Genomic DNA, 17302 nt, shown 5'->3' with positions numbered 1-17302 from the left:
TCATCCCCAAAGCAAACACTTCCTTTGGCCGCCTCTCCTTCCAGTTCTCTGCTGTCAACGACTGGAACGAATTGCAAAAATCTCTGAAGCTGGAGTCTTATATCTCCCTCTCTAACTTTAAGCATCAGCTGTCAGAGCAGCTTACCGATCACTGTACCTGTACACAGCCAACTACCTCATCCCCATATTATTACTTACCCTCTTTCTCTTTTGCACCCCAGTATCTCTACTTGCACATCATCTGCACATCTATCACTCCAGTATTAATGCTAAATTGTAATTATTTCGCCTCTATGGCCTATTTATTGCATACCTACCTACTCTTCTACACTTTCACACACTGTACATAGATTTTTCTATTTTTCTTTTCTATTGACTGTACGTTTGTTTATCCCATGTGTAACTCTGTGTTGTTTTTGTCGCACTGCTTTGCTTTATCTTGGCCAGGTCGCAGTTGTAAATGAGAACTTGTTCTCAACTGGTCAACCTGGTTAAATGAAGGTGAAATAAAAACATTTCAATAAAGAATTAAAGTGTAGCTCTCCCCAACATCTCTCAAGCTCCACTGGAGCACTGGGCCAGGCACTCCTAAATAGCACCTGGGCCAACACAGGTGAAACACCTTCCCACTAACGAGATGGCAACCAACAGAGGTGTTACACATACTAACTGACGAAGTGACACCAATCGATGCACCCTACGTGCTATAAGTGCAAGTCCAATTTCATAACATAAATGGAAAAACCAAAGCCTATATTTTTGTTGGACAAGTTTGCTCACCACCAACAGAAAACAACTTCCATCGCACAACATAATCAACTTAAATGTGTCGCTACTTATGCATCGCCTTCTCCAAAATAAAGTGGCTGTCAATCATTAAATACAAGACAAAAACAGCCACTTAAAATAAATAAAATATATATATATCTATTTTTTTATATAGCTGCCGAAAACGTAGACGTTTTGAAAAACGTACATACATTTCTATAACTCTCATCCCCCTGGTACGAGTGCAACCAAAACAATATTCATATCTAAAACGGCAAAACGTACAGTCAAAATAAATGGTGAGCCAGGGCTACACACGGCTAAAGACAACACAAAACTTATGAACTGACCACCCTTGAAAGACAATCAACAACCAAGTTTTCCTTACCACAGACTTGTCTGATTTCAAGGGGAAACTCCTACAATATTCTTAGTAACTTTCCTCTCTTTAAAGGGTTCACTCGATAGGCATGTTGTTGGATCGGGGCAGAGTCCCCAATGTCAATGTCATGCTCGAGTACATTTGTTTGGGTTGGCACGTCTGAGAATAAACCCTAGTATTCTAAAAGCAGTGCAACAATGTCGCCTTTTTCCTCCGCAGACAAGTATGCAAAAAATACATCAAGGTTTTCCAAAATCTCAGTTGCTCAACCGTCCAACTGGCACAGGGTGTATTGGGCTTTCCTCATACTATTGAGAAGACTATAGTCAACGGTGACAGCAATGGCCACAGGCAGAACATGATTACTGGTTTCCACCAACTTTGCCGCCAATCGTAGTGGGTGAAGTGTGGTTTCAACATGTTGACATGACACAGCCGAGTTTCTCCTGTGCTCTGGTGTGGCAATGATGTAATCCAGATTACATTTTTTTTTCTCATTATGAGGTAAGGGCCTGAAAAGCGAACCTGCAACAGTGACCCCAGAACGGGCAACAAAACCAGGACTTGGTTACCCACATCGAAAGTGCGGTTTCGGGCCTTTCGATCATACCAAACTTTTATTTTGTTTGCGCCTTCTCCAGATTCTCACTGGCAAACTCACAGGCGTGGTGTAATCTGTATTGAAAAGCGCTAACGTGCTCTGACAAATTTAAATAGGTTGTGCTCGAAATCGCACCACAGCTGAAGTAAAGTGTAGCTCTCCCCAACATCTCTCATCAGCACTGGGCCAGCCACTCCTAAATAGCACCTGGGTCAATACAGGTGAAACACCTTCCCACTAACAGCATGGCAACCAGCACAGGTGTAACACATACTGACTGACGAGGTGACACCAATCAGTGCACCCAACATAGTGACGACCCATCATTCAGGGCCTGTTTTGCATGTTATTTTCGCATTAATACGTGTCACATATCAGTCTGCAATGTAAAAAATAAATAATCATTGAGTTAATAAAGCCGCATACAACAGGTATATTAGCATACAACAGGTATATTACCGTGAAATGCTTACTTACAAGGCCTTAACCAACAACTCAGTTCAATAAATAGTTAAGAAAATGTTTACTAAATGAATGAAAGTTAAAAAAAATGAATAAAATCAAAAAGTAATAATAATAACAAGGCTATTATACAGGGGTTACCGGTATCCAGTCAATGTGCGGGGGTACAGGTTAGTCGAGGTAATTTGTAAATTGACTAAAGGGGGGGGCAATGTAGATAGTCCTGGTGGCCATTTCATTAATTGTTCAGCAGTCTTATGGCTTGGGGGTGAAAGCTGTTAAGGAGCCTTTTGTTCCTAGCAGAGAGAACAGTCTATGATTTGGGTGACTGGAGTCTTTGACAATTATTTGTGCCTTCCTCTGACACCGCCTAGAATATAGGTCCTGGATGTCAGGAAGCTTGGCCCCAGTGATGTACTGGGCCGTACGCACTACCCTCTGTAGCGCCTTACGGTCAGATGCCGAGCATTTGCCATACCAGGCGGTGATGCAACCGGTCAGGATGCTCTCGATGGTGCAGCTGTAGAACTTTTTGAGGATCTGGGGACCCATGCCAAATCTTTTCAGTCTCTTAAGGGTGAAAAGGTGTTGTCGTGCCCTCTTCACAACTGTCTTGGTGTGTTTGGACCATGATAGTTCGTTGGTGATGTGGACACCAAGGAACTTGAAAATCTCAACCCGCTCCATTTCATTAAGATTTACCCATTGAGTAAAATCTTCTGAGAAAACGTCAAAACAGAGCTTGAGGGCATGTTCATATGTCCTATAAGAATGAACCCATGGCTATTTGTACTGGGTGTCGTCGGGAACAGGCCCTCACTTACTTTAGCACAGCTCAATCTTCTTAAAAAAGTATCATTTCTGGCCTGCAAATGCATTCTCCTTAACTGGATAAAAGATCACCCACCAACAATAAATCAGTGTATTGTGAGATCTTGAAAGTGTTACCACTGGAGAAAATTAGTGCTATATTTAGGAACAAAGGAGATTTCTATACAATATGGGACCCCTTTTTGCCATCTCTTCCCCCTAATCTTGCAGATACTCTGAGAGGTGTCAATATACAAATTTGATTAATTTATGGGTCAACTGGACCTTGGTCACTTTCTTGTATAAAATAAATATCTTGTTGTGTAGGTATTTTACACACTACAGCCACAGTGTTGCGAGTCAAATTATTAATAAAGGTATGTAAGGAAGAAAAACAAAGTGTTAATGAAATGTAAAAATAAAAAATACAATAAAAAGCAGAGCACTGAAAGGGAATGTATAATCATTGTTTTAGTATTTGTTGGTTATGTTTTATGTTACCGTTTTGGAATTCAAATATATGTACATACTGTATGTACAGTTTGTTGATGTTGACCCAAAACAAGGAAAATTATATAACAGTAATAAAAAATATCTAACAATTTGTTCATGATTGTTGGAAAAATGTTACAAAAAAAGGCCAGTATAAATCTGGTATAGAGTTTATTCATAGAGTATTTCAATGCAGTAGGTGCCCCAGTCACAATCACTGTGTGGTCCTGAGACTTGAAACTGCTTGGCTTTCAGAGCAATGAACAAGGTTTGAGGACAAAGTGGAATGTAGTGCCGTCTTCTGTTGCTGTACTTGCCTTTCTTTTTTAGCTCAAAGAACCCTGAATCATCACTCCTCTTAAAAAAAGGGAATTCACTGTGCCATAACCCATGCAAAAAAATAAATCCACCTTATATATACACACAGTTCTGTCATTTGCACATTTATTTTCAAGAAATCTTTTAAAATATATATATATTTTTAAATTCTTTATGAAATCTCAAAACAATTGGTTCTATATATTTCATCAAATCATGACTGCACCTTTAAATACATTATTTTGTACAAGTTATTATATTTGTTTAAAATCTTAAGATAATGTAAAACCCTCAGTCTCTAGGTGTGAGAAGGCACTTCACTGTGTGAGGGATTATAGATAGGTGCAGGCCAGAGAGAGCAGCCTTGAGGGTTTAACAGTTCAAAATAATCATAATACTCATTCATGCAACTTATCAAAAAATACAAAACAAAGAAATAGCCAAGCACCCAGCCAGAGATAAGTAAAACCTTGTGAATAACATGTAGTCCAAAGCATTGAAAAATAAAGTCATGAGTTGCGAATTTATTAGAGTCATCATCATCCCCTAATAACTATGGTTTAATAGGTTTTTGAGGTTCCCTTTGAAAGACACTGGCACACAAAAAAGACAAACCAATGCCTATATTTTATTTAAAAAATACTTCTGCCTCTCTGCTACCAGTGTTGCTTTTTTCTGTAAGTGTTTTTGGTTTTGCTACACAACAAGTGTTACTGAGGAAGAATGGAAACGTGCTCCAGACGCAATATGGCAGTCAAAGGTACGAGTTTAACGGCTTCTGTGGCAATCCAGCGGCCTTCACTGCTAAGACAGAAGGTCGTTCCGATTGGCCTTCATCTTCTCAAGGCGCTTTACTAGGTGGTTGTTGGTCATCTCCATCTCCTCAATCTTATCTAGTGCAATCCGCAGCTGTGGGAAAAAGAGGGGAATGGTTAGAAATGAAAGGTTAGACTATGTTTTATGTCAAATCAAACATCGGCCACTGACATTTTTTATCTATTGTTTTGTTCCTTACCTCTCTTTGAAGTTTCCTTTTTTCAATTTTCAGTTCATCTTCTATTTTCTCTGAGTTATCCGCTGATGCCTTGTATCTGGACACTTGTCCTTCAAGTCTGTTGATCTAGATATGAGGATAATGAAACAGAAACAAAGTAAATGCAACCTTCACATCTGACGCTGACATTTATTTTCATTTTCTCATTCAAACACTAAAATGTATGTATATTAATGTGTCTGGTTCAGCAGTTTGCATTTGGTCAGCTAGGGTACATATGGAAAGTATGTCAGTGTTTCCGTGACTTACGTTTTGTTCCATTGTGCCCATTTCCTGTTCTGCCTTCGAGAGCTTGAACTTGTATTCACTTATCTGTCTGTTGGCATCTCCTGCAGAGAGTAAAACATTAGAACATTTGAGTTAGTACATTTACATTACACAGGACAAGGGAATTAAGATGTGAGCCTTGCTGTTAGTTTCTTTTTGGCAGTGTGTGTTTAATGTAAAGAGAAAGCCTTTTAGTGAGTGTGCATAGGCTTTGTATCAATGGTGACGTTTATGCCTTTGTATGTTTTGTGTGAATGGTAGTGTGAACTTTTGTAGGTTTGGGCAGGAACGGGACTTACTTTGCATCTCAATGAAGTGCAGGTCAGTGCCATTCTCCATCCTCTCTCCATCTGTGAAGGCATTCTCCATCCTCTCTCCATCTGTGAAGGCATTCTCCATCCTCTCTCCATCTGTGAAGGCATTCTCCATCTTGGAGTGCTTCTGCCTCTCATCCTCCAGACACATTTTCAACTTCCTGATCTAACGGACACCACACAGTATGGACAGCATGACTTATTATACCTGAACAGACAGTTAAAAAAGACCATGAGAAAATAGTCAAGAGGAAACTAGTATAGCCCTGCCAGACATCACTGGGATCGAAGAGGAAAATTATACATGTACCTGGGCTAAGAGTTCGTCCTTTTCATCCGCAAGCTTTTGTATCCTAACATCTGCAAAGATGAAAAAATATAATAATTATAAAAAAGGTGCCTTGCAACTATGACCGCAACACCATTGTGCTAAAATAACAATGAAGTTCGCCCCCTGGTGTATTATTGACTGAATAACACATGTACATCACAGATATTAATTCATTTATTTCTCCCACCGCTCCCTTTAGGAGAACCTGTTCTGTCCCCTCCACTCACCCAGAGACCCTTCCCCTGCTGACTCCAGCACCTGGGCAGCCTCCTGTGCGACCCCGGTGATCCCTGTGGCTGGGTCATTATGGTTGATGTCCCCGTTAGGCATTCCCTCTGGGATGATGGCCAGGCCGTGTTTCTAAGGAGTCAAAGGGACACAGGGTTAAAAGAGGATCTCAACACAGAGAGGCTATGTCCCAATATCAACACTAGCATACCACTCAGTGTGAATTGGACCATGATAGTATGGTCATTGAAACTTGGCTAGAGTGAGGCAGCATAGAGGGGTTTACAACTTATTGTATTTCACGGTTTGAAATGCAATAAGCCACAGAGCTGTGTGAAGTAACGGTTTACTGAGGTTTCCATTGCTTGTACACAGACTGACAGACACACAGCATACACTTAGTATACAAAACATTAAGAACACCTGCTCTTTCCATGACAGATTGAACAGGTGAAAGCTATGATTCCTTATTGATGTCACTTGTTAAATCCACTTCACTCAGTGTAAATTCAGGGGAGACGACAGATTAAATAAGGATTTTAAGCCTTGAGACAATTGAGACATGGATTGTGTATGTGTGCCATTCAGAGGGTGAATGGACAAGACAAAATATTTCAGTGTCTTTGAACTGGGTATGGCAGTAGGTGCCAGGCACACCAGTTTGTGTCATGAAATGCAACGCTGCTGGGTTTTTCACGCGCAACAGTTTTCCGTGTGTATCAAGAATGGTCCACCACCCAAAGGACATCCAGCCAACTTGACACAACTGTGGGAAGCATTGGAGTCAACATGCGTCTGTGTAAAGCTTTTGACACCCTGTAGAGTCCATGCCCTGACAAATTTAGGCTGTTCTGAGGGCAAAGGGGGGTGCAACTCAATATTACGAAGGTGTTCCTAATGTTTGTTATACTCCGTGTAGTTCAACACATTTGTGGAAGAAACAACCTAGTCGGAAAAAAGACAAAACAAACTTAGGTACACAAGAAGACATACATAGCTACATACATTACATTACATTTACATTTTAGTCATTTAGCAGACGCTCTTATCCAGAGCGACTTACAGTAGTGAATGCATACATTTCAGACATTTCATACATTTTTTCCCCCCGTACTGGTCCCCCGAAGTAAAATGCACAGGCCAATTGAGCCAACACGGACATATAAATATTCAATCTGTAACTTTTTACCTTGATTGGATATATGTTGTGGTCTGATTTTTCTCTAGGTCCTTCATTTCTCTGCTTGTGTTTGCTTAGTTCATTATACAGTATATATGCCATTCTGACTGTCTCTTCATGTTCCCTTGTTTGTAGAGGAAAGCTACATCAGCAGATTCCATCTTTATCCGTTCATAATATGGTATACCTTTTGTTTGTTTGCGGGTTCGTTTTCTCCGTGTAGATTGGATCAGTGGTGTATAGTACTTAAGTAAAAAAAGACTTTAAGGTGCTACTTAAGTCGTTTTTTTGGGGGTATCTGTGCTTTACTATTCTCTGACTACTTTTACTTCACTACATTCATAAAGAAAATAATGTACCTTTTACTCGATACATTTTCCCTGACACATGTTGTTTCTAGCAAGCTTATTCCTGGAACCTACTTCGTCTATTCAATGGGGATATAGACTAATCCCAGCCCTCTGGTGGTGAGACCTACCTCTCCTGTTTTGGCCTTCGCCTTGATGTCAGCCAGCTCATCCCTCTCATTCCCAATGCAATCAAATAACTCTGTCTTTCTAGGGCTTGGTGACCACACGCAGGAGGGAGAGAAGACAAAAGGAAAGAGAAAGGAGAGAAGACAAAAGGAAAGAGAAAGGAGAGAAAAGAAGTGGAGGAATGGTTGGAAAGACTGATATACGTACAGTATATGCATGCACACTACAATGACCTTTGTAGATGCATATTTGTCTGTATAGACATGCAAACGGTACACCAGAATGGTAAGGTTGAGTTGGAAAGGCAAAGCGACAGATGTTGACACAACCACCACATGCTCACAGATAAAACACCACATGACAAAACAGTTATGTAAGGGAGAGCTAAAGGCCAAATAAAAATATCAATCTGACACTAGAGAGGCAGAGCTTTAAGTCTAGGCCTATATAACTTAAATGGATTTCATGCTGTCATTTCAGGGTAAATAAAATATGAGTTTTAAAAAGGGAGAAATTTCTCTTTTTTTCCCCCGATACACATCAAATGCTTGAAGGTTCACAGTTTCCCTTGCACTGACTAAACTTTACAGAGTGCACACAAAACCTACATCTTAACCTAAAATGACCACAGCATCAAAAGTTTATGAAATTAGTGAGCCCACAATCATCATATCACATGCAAATTTAGGGAAACTCCAAACTGTGAATTAGAATTGGTCCAACAACTACTGGCTATTATACAGAGTCCCTGTCGTGCAACTATGAGAGGCAATAAACTGTTTAGGACCAGTCGATTACCTGATACAGATTTCATTGATCGGTGAATCAGCACCAAGTTTCCTTCAGGAAACTCTAGAGGTTTATATGGGTGGTCCGATTCCTTAGCCTTCTGCTGAATTGTACACTCATAAGACTTCCCCTCATGGATTTAAAAGGAATTGGACTGATGTAAGGAATATGGTGGAAACTCCCTCCAGCCATGCTTGCACCAACCCAATGCTTTTAAATACACGGGAAGGGAGTGAACGACTGTACACTTCTGGGTGAAGGGTATTGAATCTAAACACAAACCTTCAATTTCCATTTGGTCAGAGAGAAACATACAAACCAAAACAACACAAGCTGTCTGTGCACATCTATTGCCTCTCACAATCCTTCAGAGCCTCCCCAAGCGTGACCTCCTACCCCAATGTTTTTGTCCTTCCAGTTTATCGGTTCCTGCAAGGAAAACACCTCTCTGGTGAGGGTATCTAACTTAGTCTGGATTTGCTGGTTCTCCTTTAGTGGTATTGCGTACAGAGAGTGAGATACGGGATACAGGGTAAAATAGAATGAAAAACAGAATAAAATAGATGACAAGGATGGAAAGAGAAATGACAGGATGAAACATAAAAAATGTAGATGGCCTTGAATAGAAAAGTGAGTGATAGAGTGATGAAAAGTAAGGGACCAGAAAAAAAGACATGTGGCCAGAAAATGATCTGGAATAGAGATCATTTCAGTATAGAGAGACGAGGCAAAGAAAAGTGACAAAGACCAGACAGAGAAAACAATGAAACAGGAGAGGAGACACTGGGATGAGTGTGAGACTATGAGAGAGAGAAGTATAGTCTCACACTATGGATCTTTATCAAGCTACTGCAGTACACAGACTACAGGACTGTAAAGAATGGAAGTGTAGGTGTGAAGTGATGGCCACCAAATGTTGGTTTTCTTAGTGCAGCCATACCGCAATGTGCTCATCTCTTTGGCGGATTCCCTCCTTTAACTCCACTTGTTTGTGCTGCAGGATTGTGCATGTGTGCTTTTGTCTTTCTAGTTCCTGGAATGAAAGAGGGCCGTTGTAAGAGTCACAATCAATCAGAAAGTGCAACCATTCTTCATTACACAAGTTAAAAATCTCAAAACCACCCCAAAAAAAGAGTGCAGTCATGGGCAGTGAGCAAGATTCCATTGACGTTTACACCATAGACGTTTACACTCTAGCCAGGTAATTGGATCAGGGAGAATTTTGATTTGGCCTTGTTTCCTCTGGAATTATATAGCTACACCCATTGTCAGCAAAGAGCAGTGGATCTCATGGTCAGACAGACAATGGTGCAGTTGGACTTGGCCGCTTTGCTGATTATAAGACCTGCACACATGAATGAGTTAAAGTATGTGAACAAGTTGATAGTGCGGTTGGAGACTTTGCTGCAATTTGCATATGCTCACCTCTGTCCGAGTCTGCATATGTTAACAGCAGATGATAACGGTTATCTACTATGCTGTGTGTGAGAGAGTGTTTAACACTTCACCTTAGACTTGTCCTCAGTTTCCCTACGCAGCTCGGCCATCTGCTCTTCCATCTCCTCGATGACATCTTTGAGTGTGTCCACGTAATAGATGAGGTTGGCTTTGTCGTTGTCCAGCTGTGCGTTCGACACCATGGCTTTCTTATACTTCTCCTCCACCTCCGACAGCGACTCCTACCAGACACACACACACACACACCTCTTTACAGAATGAACCATGAGGGAGATACCACAGAACAATAATTACTATTATTACTATAGTAATTACAGTAATAATAGTACAGCTCTGCACAACCACACTAGGGTTGGGCAATAGTATCGTCTGTCGACGATGATTAACAGCCATCATCAATGGTGACAACATCGTGATGTGACAGACAACGATGGTTTAGCTTATTTGAACTTGACTGGCGCCGCGCAGTAAAGAAAACAGTCTCGCAGTGCACAGCAGGGCAACACACAAGTGACATTCCGAGTAATTTGCCTATTTCTTTTTGCTATAGCCTATTTCAATAAATATTCTATATAGCCTACAGAATGCAAGAGAGGAATGTAGGCCAGACAGAGCGGAGAATTCCACCAAAGCGGCGCAAAATGTCCATTCAGAAAATATTATTTCTCTCTCTCTCCCATTCATGGGCATTTAGGCTATAGCCTAAACCTATTTATTATTATTTTTATTATAAAGGACACTAGTGAGATTGACAAGTGATAAAACTGATCCACTTGATATCGATGGTGCATTGATTCAGTCGGTGGAATGATTCAAGCCACTGATAAAAAATTAATAAATAAGGAACTCTCAATTCCAAAGAACAAAAATATATCAAACTGGAGTGAGTTCAGCTATTGCGTTTCAGTTCAACCAAAGTGCAGGACATGCCAGGAATCAGGTGTGTTAGTCAATTACCCTTTTAAACACAAATAGTTTGCTCCATTTTATGAGGCAAATAAAGCAACTATTATCCAGTTCTGAAGAATGCTTCTATCCAGGCCATGATGTAGGCCTATAACATCATCAGACAGTCACTGCTCCATCATGTGCACACCACAGACACAAATAAACCTGTCCAACTCCTCCACCAGAAAGGAATATCAGAAAAGATTAGCATTGCCTGCACTTAGCTTCTGCCCAGGCTTTCAACATCATTTTTCATCAGGATTCGTCCAGTAGCATCGCATATCACAATGTTTTATGGGTAGATAAATCACAATAGGACAAAGGTTGATGTCTCCCAACCCTAGACCACACTGATAATAGGAGCAACACACTAAATGTATTCGTACGTTAATTTAGTCTCTCAACTAGGAAACCATGTTTGGGATGTTTGAAACACACTGGCGAGTCTTAAATGCAACCTCAACCTTCAAATGACTCATTCAGTATGACACATTTAACAGTGACTCGAGTTCTTACATTAAATTAACAATACTCATATCAAGACACATAAAAGGTATGAACGTTAGTCATATTTTAAATACGATCTATAACAGAGGAAAGGTAACTTTTCTCAAGTGTTCCATCAGTTGTCCAACTCAGGTTTGATTGTGTTTGAAAATATGGGGTGTTGAAACTTCATCACAATGCTCCCTCTGAAGCCCACCTTGGAATTGGCTTACATTGTAATCAATTTCACAAAACCCGAGATGGACAAGTGATAAAAACAGATCCACTTGATATCGATGGTGCACTGATTCAGTCTGAGGAATGATTCAAAGCACTAAATAAATTAAATAATTCAAAAAGAAAAATCTTGAGAACAAAGATCAAAAATATATCAAACTGGAGTGAGTTCAGCTATTGTGTTTCAGTTCTACCAAAGTGCAGGACATGCCAGGAATCAGGTGTGTTAGTCAACTACCCTTTTGAACACAAATAGATTCAGAGAACAGTGAGCTTTTAGAGTGACTACAGAAAAGAAACCAGGAGTTCCTCAGAGCTGTGTGAATGAAAGCGAATTATAGATTTTAGCGTAGGACTACAAACCTGGAAACCCATCCAACAGACAGAAGATTGTTGAAAGACAAGACAATTCATGGTCTTGTTCTTACTCCCCAAGCACTGCTAGAGTTCAAACGAGGTTTTCAATCCATGCCATAAACAGTGCGTTTCAAACTGAGCAGGAAAGGTCATGCAGGGAACATGCCATCAGACTGAGTGTTTTTGGTGTTACAGTTAGCGGTTACAGTGTGGGGCCCTAGAGGGGGTGAGATGTAGGTACAGTGGGGTTAGTGATGCCATAAGGCTACCAGGGGACAAGAGAAGGCACACTGAGCTCAGGTCTCTCTACCTTCAGCTCTTTAAGTCCCTGCATGTACCGCCCCTCTACATTCTGAATCTGGTCCTTTAGATCATAGATGTCCTGTAGAGCAGATGGGAAGAAAGGGTTCATGGGTTGGGGTGAATAGGGGGAAACCAGGAAGAATTAAGGACAGATTTCAAACAAAGCACCCATGCTGTTGGCATCTCCAGACAGTAATTTACGTAATGGAAATGATATGATTAAAGGTTTGACTAAATGATTTCACCCTGAAAATGTATAACCGAGTGATTATAATGTTAATGTACTAATGTGTGTGCATGGGACAAGCTGAGACTTTAATATTTAGCAATGTAAGTGAGACGTTCAAGGAAAAGGGGAATTGTTAACAGACAACTTGGGACCACGGAGGAAGTGATAACAGGAAGAATGTCTCCCCACCCAGGGAGGGGAGAAACCTTGAGGCTTACAGTGGATTGGGTACCAGGTGCAAGATATGAGAAACAATGTATGTGTTGTAGCAAAGTTTGTAAACTGCATCGTCAGTGTTAGAGAAGAGGAGGGACATTTGTATGACGAAATGTGTAATATAAAAGGCTGTTTGCATTGTATGGATTTTAGAGCTCTCGTAAATAAACGTTCTGATCATTGTAGGCTGGGTCTCAGTCTGTTTCTTTCAACCAGAACCTTACACCTTCTGGTATACAAACTGAGTAGTTAAATTGAAGTTCGGTTTAAGAACATTGATAACTTAATTCCCGTAACATTTACCCAACGGTAGGCCCAGACATGCAGGATGACAGCTTTATAGGAAGTTTAAAAAACATGTCACATACAATCTTCCCGTGCATACATGAAGCCCACATGTTAAATGAGGTGCTGAGTAGCAACGCACATGCCCCGCCCACCTGAGGATCTGTCTTTTTAAGCAATCTATTTCCTGTGTTTGAGGGACGCAAAATCCACTTGTCACTTAAATCTCGCTGGATTGATTGCTTTCATTTTACTCCAGCGACTCTTTCATACTCTTGCTTGTGCCTGTTGTTTTCCCCCGTTAAAGTTACGAACGCGGAAATGCTTATAATGACCTGTCAAACACCAAAGTGAAAACTTGGATAATAGTGATGTCTGATCTCACAATGTAAAGTATGTATAGATAGGTGTAATCTAGAGCCAAGCATGTTGATTTTTGATCCGAGGGTATCTTGCTATTGACACGCTTGTTGAATTATGCAACAGAACGTGACAACAGTAATTAAATGAGGAAATCTAGACAGTGCAGGATAGTGCAGGTAGGCCTAGACAAAGAAAGTTTGTGGTTCCAGCCCTGTTCCACCCCTTTATATTAATGTATTCATACCCCTTGACTTATTCCACATTTTGTTATGTTACAGCCTGAATTCAAAATGTATCATTTATATATATTTTTTTTTACCAATCTACACACAATATACCCCATAATGACAAAGTGAAAACATGTTAAGAATATTTACAAATTGATTGAAAATGAAATACAGAAATATCTAATATACATAAGTATTCACACCCGAGTCAATACTTTGTAGAAGCACCCTTGGCATCGATTACAACTGAGTGCCTTTCTGGGTAAGTCTAAGAGCTTTCCACAAGAGGATAGTGCAACATTTGCCCATTATTCTTTTAAAAATTCTTTAAATTCTGTGAAATTGGTTGCAGATCATTGCTGGACAACCATTTTCCGCTCTTGCCATATATTTTTAAGTAGATTTAAGTCAAAACTCTAACTCGGCCACTCAGGAACATTCTCTGCCTTCTTGGTAAGCAACTAAAGTGCAGATTTTGGCCTTGTGTTTCCTGCTGAAAGGTGAATTAATCTCCCAGTGTCGGGTGAAAAGCAGACAACCAGGTTTTCCTCTAGGACTTTGCCTGTGCTTAGCTCCATACTATAGATATTTTATTCTGAAAAACTCTACAATCCTTAACGATTACAAGCATACCCATTACATGATGCAGCCACCACTATGCTTGAAAATATGGAGAGTGGTACTCAGTAATTTTCTCCAAACATAACACTTTGTTATTCAGATCAAAAAGTGAATTGCTTTACCATATTTTTTGCAGTATTACTTTATTGCCCTGTTGCAAACAGGATGCATGTTTTGTAATATTTTTTATTCTGTACAGGCTTCCTTCTTTTCACTCTGTCAATTAGGTTAGTATTGTGGAGTAACTACAATGTTGTTGATCCTTCGTCAGTTTTCTCCCATCACAGCCATGTAACTGTTTTAAAGTCACCATTGGCCTCATGGGGAAATACCTAAAGCGGTTTCCTTCCTCTCCGGCAACTGAGTTAGGAAGGACGCCTGTATCTTTGTAGTGACTGGGTCTATTGACACACCACCCAAAGTGCAATTAATAACTTTGCCATTCTCAAAAGAATAATCAATGTCTGCTTTTTTTTTTTACACAACTACCAATAGGTGCCCTTCTTTGCGAGGCATTGGAAAACCTCCCTGGTCTTTGTGGTTTGAAATTCACTGCTCAACTGAGGGACCTTTCAGATAATTGTATGTGTGGGGTACAGAGATGAGGTAGTCATACATTTTTTTTAAATGTTAAACACTATTATTGCACACAGAGTGAGTCCATGGAACTTATGTGACTTTACTCTTGAACTTATTTAGGCTTGCCATAACAAAGGGGTTGAATACTTAGACTCAGAACATTTTAGCTTTTCATTTTTTTATAACATAGTTCAGTTCCACTTTGACATTATTGGGTATTGTGTGAAAATTTCAATTTAATGCATTTTAAATTCAGGCTATAACACAAAATGTGGAAAAAGTCAAGGGGTTTGAATACTTTTTGAAGGCACTGGACATCCAGTATATTTATGCAAATAAGGCAAATCTAATTGTCTTTATTTTAACACAAAATAAATACCTGATACCATTAGAAAATGTATGAGTGAATTCTAAGAAAAAAAAACTGAAATTTGACAAAATGAATACCTGAATTCCCACCAGAATCCCTGAACTCCATTCTTAGTCCGTGCCAGTAAAACGTTTTAATGCGCTATAATTCAGTCAATACCAGATGCATACCAGTTTGGAGTATCTTCATCATTGTCCAACTGTTGCATTTATTAGAATTGTTTAAAACATGAACAATTTTGATCACCGTTGCTACGGAAAGCCGAGAGAAGTGTGGATGTTTCAGATATTATTCTCTGACCTCAAATAAAACAGTAGTGCGGAAGAGTAAACTACTACACAAATGGTTCACTGTAAAAAGTAAATGGATTGATGTTTAAATGTTAGTGTTTATTAGAAAACATTGGTATTGTTACTGGTACTGACACGTAACACTTATCTAACAGGTTGTAATGACACCTAATGGTGGTTATGCAAGTGGAGGTGTGTGTTGGCGCGCAGGCATCTTACCCTAAATTCACTCAGACTGGTGTCAGGGTCGACAATACTGCCCGTGTCTGCACTGCCCCGTCTCAAGGAGGTCCCCCCCAGGGAGGCCAAGTTGCCCGCAGAGAGACAGGGAGTCGTGCAGCGCGAAGACGGCTGGAAAACAATATAAAACAAAGCACCTTAGTTAGAGCTCAAGTCAACATAGCAAATAAAAACAGTCAACACACCCCAGGACTGTCATTCAACACCAACCCTGCCATCTGACACCACCGGGCCTTGGCTTCACTTATTCTCCCACTAAGCTTGAGCAGTATACAGTATATACCCTGTATACTGGGGTATTCTGAAATACCAACTATTTTGGGGGGGTTGGTGGCCACTGCTTATTATAAATTAACTATCTAAGATGTACCAAATAAATTATCTCCAGCTCAGGGCTCAAGCTATGCCCCCTTCCATAGACCTACATGGTAACTATTTGTAAGTCGCTCTGGATAAGAGCGTCTGCTAAATGACTTAAATGTAAAAAACTATGACGAGTTCCGGAGGACATCCTCTAACCAATCAAAGCTTTTGCCGTATGAACTGATATGTTGTCCATCCAATTAGAGGATCAGAGAATGAACCTAGTATTACGCATGTGATTTAGAAGCTTGGTGAAATGATGACATTGTTGGATAGATTGAGATAGTTAAGCATTTTTTGTATATTATTCAATTCAAATTAGTTTATTCAATCTACAGTTTTCTTAGTTTTAGAACTTTATTTTCGTGTCAAGTTAGCAAGGACATTTTTTTTATAAATTGCACAAATTTGTAGTAGCAAGCAGCTAACTAACTACCAGAATCCAGTTATATCCACCAGAATGGCTAGCTAATGACAATTTAGTGGATTTTAATTTTTTCTTAAGAACCCTTTTTATTGAAAAAGCTGCATAAATCAGGTAATGGATGAAGGTCTGCATATTCAAACTGCAACTCAACGAGAAGGTAAGAAGAAACAGACTTTGACACTACTGCATTTTTGGGCAACACATAGTACCAGTCCAAAGTTTGGGCACACCTACTCCAAAAAATTGCTAAACAAATCCAAATATATTTCATATTTGAGATTCTTTAAAGTAGCCACCTTTTGCCTTGAGACTTTACACACTCGTCACATGGTTGTCTAAGTCTTAACTGAAAGGAAAAAACACTAGGCCCTCCATGGAATGAGTTTGACACCCCTGGTCTAAACCATTCGATTATGAGACGAGGGTGAAATACAAAGTTGTGCACATTTTTGAAGATAAATATTGATACATTACTAGCTCAAACACTTTTACATTTGACAAATTAATTAGTGTGTGATTGTGATTTCAGATCAAATGGGAGGGGGGGGCTCAGCTCAGGTGCCTACATACACATGATTTACACACACACACACACACACACACACACACACACACACACACACACACACACACACACACACACACACACACACACACACACACACACAGACACACAGAGATCCAGCTCAGAGAGCTCATAAGCTCCATTAGCAACAGATTTTCATTTAGAATGGAAAATTAATGTGTTAATGCAACAAATGTTTGTGCATCGAATCAAATAGCATTGAACCGAATCACATCGATTCGTTCCTCTAATCAAACCAAATGGTT

At 39.9% G+C, this 17302-nt stretch overlaps 1 protein-coding gene across 1 annotated transcript; it reads right to left on the bottom strand.

The window, feature by feature from the left end:
- Window positions 1-3942: 3942 nt before the first annotated feature.
- On the bottom strand, window positions 3943-12370 carry LOC106604156 (leucine-rich repeat flightless-interacting protein 2-like). The gene is made up of 9 exons (XM_014198575.2): window positions 12269-12370; window positions 9981-10151; window positions 9413-9505; window positions 6027-6159; window positions 5779-5828; window positions 5454-5634; window positions 5137-5216; window positions 4849-4953; window positions 3943-4742 (listed from the first exon to the last, which is right to left on the bottom strand). The coding sequence occupies exons 1-9, from the start codon at window positions 12368-12370 to the stop codon at window positions 4638-4640; spliced, it is 1020 nt and encodes a 339-aa protein (XP_014054050.2). The 3' UTR covers window positions 3943-4637.
- Window positions 12371-17302: the final 4932 nt, after the last annotated feature.

This window comes from Salmo salar, chromosome ssa01, assembly GCF_905237065.1.
Source record: "Salmo salar chromosome ssa01, Ssal_v3.1, whole genome shotgun sequence".
Classification (NCBI taxonomy): domain Eukaryota; kingdom Metazoa; phylum Chordata; class Actinopteri; order Salmoniformes; family Salmonidae; genus Salmo; species Salmo salar.
This window is presented reverse-complemented; position numbering and strand designations above follow the sequence as displayed.

Coding starts and splice junctions, on each gene's coding strand:
- LOC106604156 (XM_014198575.2), bottom strand. CDS start 12,370: ATGAACCCTTTCTTCCCATCTGCTCTACAGGACATCTATGATCTAAAG. Junction 5,829..6,026: donor AGCAGGGGAAGGGTCTCTGG/GTGAGTGGAGGG, acceptor TCATCTTTGCAG/ATGTTAGGATACAAAAGCTT. Junction 4,954..5,136: donor TGGGCACAATGGAACAAAAC/GTAAGTCACGGA, acceptor CCTCATATCTAG/ATCAACAGACTTGAAGGACA.